Raw genomic sequence first — 6,671 nt, 5'->3', positions numbered from 1 at the left:
AATGCTACAAGTTCTTCAAATACCTATAGAATGATAGGTTTCTTTTTTGTGAGTGTAAAACACTTAAATACACCAGTCGATTTAGTATTAAAATGTTGCTTTTTTTTATATATACCAATATGCACTACAGAAATTTAACATTTCTGATTACATAGATAAATGCCTAACAACACAAAAGTATACCCGTGGCTTCGTTTCGATTCATAAAAAAACAAAAAAAAAACTTAAATTTCATTCTCCTATGTAGTGCGAGTTAGATAAATATATTGATAAATCATAACCTGCCTACACTCTGTTGTAGTAATATTGTAATATCATTATAACAAGAAACTTTCAAAGCACATACGATGTAGGAAGGTTTAATGACGAATGATAATGACACCAGGTTAACCGTCACTGAACTGACACCAAAATATATTACGAAGTATATCCCTAAGAGATACAAACAAATGTAGATTATCTTACAGAAACTCCACCCTACAGTAGGCTGTTTGTACTAGTAATTACTAATCGTAGTATTCATATATCATTGAAAAAAAAGTGGACGTTTTCTAAAAAGGATTTTTTTTTCTTGAAAGAACTGAACAGAAAAACTGTTTGGATTGTGCTCTTTAGTCATACGCAACTAATGGCATCAAAATGATTCAATGTACAGAGCTTAAAATGTTCACAGATTTTGCTCCTGTAAACTGTAATGTCTTATATATTAAAAGTGGTACCGTTTGTTAAAAAAAAAATAAGTTTTTTTTTAAGAATTCCAGTTTCTCAGTACTACATTTAAAAATTACACCAATAAAGATATAATCAAACCCTCAGGAACAGTCCTAGTGAAAATCCTGTTCTTTTTGTGTCACGAGTACTTTCATTTAAATTGTGTTTTATTATAAAGAAATAGTTGTTGCACATACCAGTTTTTTTTCTGTCTGAATATTGAATAACCAAAATGTAATATTTTTTGTTTGTGGTCCCATTCAATAGATGGCGCAGGAGTTTTGGTTACATACATACACACTGACAAACACGCTACATTCATTATCTTATTTAATATCAATAATAAATACTCACGTCAGAATTAAACTGAAGACAGTCATTCAAATGTTTGTTTTTTAATTTCGCGCAAAGCTACACGAGGGCTATCTGCGCTAGCCATCCCTAATTTAGCAGTGTAAGACTAGAGGGAAGGCAGCTAGTCATCACCACCAACCGCCAACTCTTAGGCTACTCTTTTAATAACGAATAGTGGGATTGACCGTCACATTATAACGCCCCCTAGCTGAAAGAGCGAGCATGTTTGGTAGTACGGGGATTCGAACCCGCGACCCTCAGAATGCGAGTCGAGCATAAGAATGACTGATAAGGTAATGATGGCTAACATTACGTATTTCTTAATCAAACAGGTTTTGGTTAATTTGTTAAAAAATAACCCAAACAATAATAACTGTACCGAGTCTATGAACCATTTACAGTTTCAAAGATGTTCAACTAAGTTTAATTATATCAGTTACTTAGTGAATTACTGGAAGTACGAAATATTTACCTACAAAAATCAACTTCGTTTAACAGGCTCATTTCTAACAAAAAAAACAAAAAAAAACACATACCTCCCTCGGACGACACCAAGTACACAAACAATAGAGCGGGGACACAACAAATGGCAATCAAAGCTACTACGTTCAATCGTCTCCGTCTCATCCTGCGGCTCCGCACGATCGCCAGGACTGATACTGTTCTGTATAGCAAGTTAACTCGGCTTTGGCCCGTTCATCTCGAAACTTTCTGCGGTAGGAACGAAAGCAACAATTAATTCTTAACTCTCAACTGTTTTTCTATAACTAATGGATAGACAGACAGACACACAGTTACCACTGAGACGTTTATGATCTAAACATATTTACGGCTACCGCCAAAGATTTATTATTAGATTGAGTTGTTAAAATACATACGATAACACTAGCAAGAAGCCTAACAGTAGGACGAACTGAAACCACGGTCCACAGAAACGATCTGGACCGTCCAAACCACATCTATTATATATATAGAAGCTATAAATCGTGCGACGGCTATCGTCGCCCCTAATGATAAGTTACCATGACAACCTAACTTCAGGCAGCGAGTCGGAGGAAAATAAACAAAGCATCAGATAAGTTCTTTTCTTTTCCTGCGGAAAGTGTATGAACAGTCTTCTAGTTGTATCCCTTTCAAATATCAAACTTACACATCTCACACACATTGAACTGTCACTAGCCAGGTTTTAGCTTCTGTACAAGTAGAGATCAATAACACATACAATTTATCAGTCTATATAATGTTTAGTTTTCGCATAAACACAGATCAATAAGTTCTTAGCGCCTTTACAATTTTCAGTATATAGCAAATTGATTGATTCCTAAATAAAATTTTGTTGCGGTAACTTTGTAGTTTTGAAACACGGAATTGTGTAATTGTTAATCAATATATATATGTATTCTATTTATATACATCATCACAAAGAAATATTCGGGCAACCGGTTTTTGATTTTTACAATTCACTATGACTATATAACAGGTTTCTTAAAAGCGTGATACTTCTACTAGCCAACTTCCGGCCATTGGTCAACACACTACCATACAAATAGAATACACTGAATCTGTATTTCTCGTTGTAAATAAAAGCAGTCTTCGCAACTTCATCTTTTATTGATGTTAAATTCACATCTTAACCATCTGTGGTAAACTCGTATCGTTAGAACTCAATCATACGTGATGAATATCTTAACCACCCGTGGCGAACTCGTATATTGATAAGCCAACCGTTTGTGGCAATTTGTATCTTCTCAACTCAGTGACATGTTCTTGTCTTGTTAAACTCACTTAAGTTATACTCACAATTCAGCGACAAAACTAACTGAAATACCTAACCATCTTGACACGTCACAGTTTGGGAAAAACTAATCCATCTATTAGGAGTGGTCTACATTGGTTGTCATTTGCGCTTGTTGTGTAATAAGGCCTACAACTTAAATCATCATCCAGTTATATATTGTACTGTCTATAACAAATAATATCGTGTTAAAATAATAAAAATAAAACTTCCAATAAACGTTCTTTTCCCCCTTATTATGTGGTTTAGGGCTAACTCTAACATCTTTTTTTCTGGCGCTACAATTAAGAGAAAAATCTCCATGAACATTTCTGTTTGGTGGATTACAAGGAAAGAGTCTAAACCTTTTTCTTTTGCTATTTACGAGTCCCAAGTTCAAGTATGATACCATTTCCTATGTTATTGGACATAAATAATGATTTTTTTTGTGGCCGTACCATTCCAAAAAGCCATGTCTTGTGTCGCAAAGTATACAATTTCATGGTCTTCTTGCATTATATCTCATACCAATTCAAGGATGTTTCGTGCACTTCTGATTGGTACAATAGTTTCTGAATCACGCAAATAAGATTCTTACCAACCTCTACCTATCTTTTATAATCGATTTCTGAATTCATCAAACTAAACATATTCATGTCTAACGATTTTATTGTGTTTATTAACACCGACTTCCAGAAAAGTGAAGTTTTGAAAGAAGTTATTAAAATAAATTCCCTGTCGCTAAATATTCAAATGAACGGGTAAGAATGATATCTATCATTCTATTAAAAATTCTATGAATAACAATATTGGTTCCTCACGTGTATATTTACGAATAATTATCCGGTATGTATATATATATATATTTATATATGGATTAGTTACTTTGTCTCTTAAAAAACGACACAAACTTGCCATGTAACTAGAGGTACTTTATGTGGTTTGAAGTAAACAAATGCACGATTCATATCACTGAGGTCATTATTTAAAGAACGCTACATAAATTTGCATGGAACCACCAGGAACAACTGTAACTCGGCTTTCATAACAGGTGAAGGATTTTTCATTGAATAGTAGTTGCAAATTTCCATAGTAGAGAATAGTAGTTCCGGATTTTTTTAGCGCATGGTATCACCGTTTGATAATGCCACTTAAACAGTACCAGAAAGATACGAAAAAACCAAGATGCCTAACGAATAAAATAGATTAAATTAATGAAGAATTTGTCGCGTACCACAGGCTGGAAACCACTGGTGGTACAGATCTTATACTTTTAAAATGTTTCTGACTATTCAATACGGAACTTGGTACAATCATACATTAATAAAAGGAACACGTGAGCGAACTTATGGGTAAAAAATAAGATTCGGGGAGGGGCAGTACTTTTCGACATCACGATCCTTCTTATAGGTTTGACATTACATATGTGAATATCTTGTTCATATGAAAAGTTGACCAATGCAGTGAAAGTGAGTCCTCATCACACAGCATTTAAGAAAGTAAAACTCAAACTTCCAGGTACTTACCAGTAAATCAGTACAGACACAGAAACAGCAGAATACTGCCCAGTATATATTACAATCCTTAGAACAGTAGTTATGTCAGAATACAGTACGCTTGTAAATGTAAAAATAAACTGAATTTTTGAGATCAGATACACTATATTGTACATTAATAAAACAATTAAACACCTTTAAATGTTTTTATTTTTTGATAATAAACAGCTAACAGGAAATGGAAACAATACTACACCACAGAAATTTTTCTGAAAAACGGAATTCTAGTTAAGAAACAGCAGAAAAAAATACAACTTTTAAGCAATTTAGCATAACTTCTTATAAATTAATAAATACAGTTTTTCCCCCATTAAAATTAGACTATATATAAAAATGTTTTGCTGCTATTTTCTATAGCTTACGCAAACTATAACCACCTTCAAGCGAGTGGCCTATTATGATTCAGAAATACACGTTTCTTTGTTATTAAGCGCAAAGCTACACAATGGGGTGTTGTATTCTGCCGACAGCGTCATAAGCACGCAGACATGGCGCTAAGCCACAGGGAAGCTTCAGAAATATCAGTATTTGAAATGTTTGAGCGAATCAGGGATGAAATATTCGTAAATAATTCAATGTTTTTCTAATCTGGCTATGCACACGCACGTTCTGCTATAGCTTTATTTAAGGTTCTGGGGGCCAAAATTCATAATTTCCATGAAAGCCAAAAATATACACACAAAACATGCAAAAAAAAACAACAACAAAAAACACACATACACACATATACAGTTTCGTAATTACATAAGACTGCCTCCCCGCATAAAAAGTAATTGTGCCCCCTATATTTATTTCCCTATAACTGTAGTTTCGATTCTGGCTAATTGATATAATAAACTTAACTTAATAGTGCAACCGTCCTTTAGTTCAAACAACTAAAATTCTCTCTTCCTTTGTCGATAATTATTAAGTTTGTCAGGCCCTTCGGGGCCCTCTTTTGGCTCGGGCCCCCCGCAATTGCGGTGGCATACTTACGCCACTTCCCACACGCACTGCTGTATTAATGTTAATAGTAAGTGAAAAATAATAATAATAACTTGACAATGAAGTTAGAAAAAAAGCCTAAGTTTTTGGCTTTTAATTTCCAATTTAACAGTATGATACGAGCTTTTATAAGTCTACATTTCTATTGTAAGCAGATATAAGATACAATGTTTCGAGATTGATTGTGCTATAAATAGCACTACGACATTTAAGAATTTGAAGTAACAAACTGAAGAGCTTGTGCTACTGTACTGTTCGATGAAACTAGTTGGCAAATCTTTACTGTTTCACGTGTTATCGAAAACGATTGCTGGACAATCTATTGATTTTTAAACTACAGAAAAGCGACACATTTAATCAAGCAATGATGACAGGTAGCTGAAATATCAAAGGTTGGAAACAGTTTTATCAATTAAGAAGAAACGCGAAATATACAATATCTAAAAGGTTCACACTATACAATTTTTAAACGAACTTTTCAAATTCTGATTAAAACTTCATACCTGAAGGTCGGCTGTACTCTCCCCATTAACTAATATGAACCAATTTTCAACAGAAACTATTCTTTACCATGAGAATGTAGACAGTTAATATGCTCCTAGAAGCACCAGTCCACACTACAGGGTCGTTTCTCACTTATCTGCGATTCAACATAAACATTTTCGCAAGCTTTTGTTTGTTACAGAATTTCGCTTAAAGCACTCGAACGTTATCTGTGTTAGCCGTTCTTGATTTTCAACGACGACCAGAGAGAGAGGGCGGTTAGTCAATAGCACATACCTCGAACTCTCGAGCTTCTCTTGCCTGACTTTACACTGTCACTCACTCTTATGGCACGCCCACCCCCAAAGTGAGGAACGTGCTTTTGCGGAACGCGGGCCATGAATTAACGGATTCATAATTCGGGCATAATAACTACTTGGCTACGCCAGGTCCTATTTATAAACTGTCAGTCTTTGGCACAGACAGTGACAGTAATACCTCAAACACCAGAATGGACACGAGTTGTGGTTAATCCTATTTAGTATGTTATATAACAAATTTTAATCATATTACGATGATCTTTCGAGCATTTATCTGTTTATCTTGATATGTTATTTACTTGAAGCTATAGAGCGTACCCTGAATGTTTTATTGCATACACATACCTCCAATCTGTGTACATGGCCTGGATACTTTGGCAGGACACTAATATCGCATGGTTTGTTTGTTTGCAAAATTACTCTAGGGCTATCTGCACTAGCCGTCCCTAATTTTGAAGTGATATACTAGAGCAGGGATTCTCAACTTTT

The 6,671-nt window shown here is 34.6% G+C and overlaps 1 protein-coding gene across 6 annotated transcripts in view; it reads right to left on the bottom strand.

Annotated features, from left to right (window-relative positions):
- The window catches only part of LOC106459086 (LARGE xylosyl- and glucuronyltransferase 1-like), a 138,568-nt gene that overhangs the window by 31,330 nt on the left and 100,567 nt on the right, over positions 1 to 6,671 (bottom strand). For 3 of the 6 annotated variants that reach the window (XM_022385498.1, XM_013918670.2, XM_022385502.1), the window contains one exon: positions 1,602 to 1,776. In XM_022385498.1, coding sequence (XP_022241206.1) covers positions 1,602 to 1,692 — 91 coding nt within the window. In that variant the 5' untranslated portion in view covers positions 1,693 to 1,776. The other 3 variants (XM_022385499.1, XM_022385500.1, XM_022385501.1) reach the window with 3 other exon arrangements.

The sequence above is a fragment of the Limulus polyphemus genome, unplaced genomic scaffold (genome assembly GCF_000517525.1).
Source record: "Limulus polyphemus unplaced genomic scaffold, Limulus_polyphemus-2.1.2 Scaffold556, whole genome shotgun sequence".
Lineage (NCBI taxonomy): Eukaryota > Metazoa > Arthropoda > Merostomata > Xiphosura > Limulidae > Limulus > Limulus polyphemus.
The sequence above is the reverse complement of the archived record's forward strand: the minus strand, read 5'-3'. Positions and strand labels throughout refer to the sequence as shown.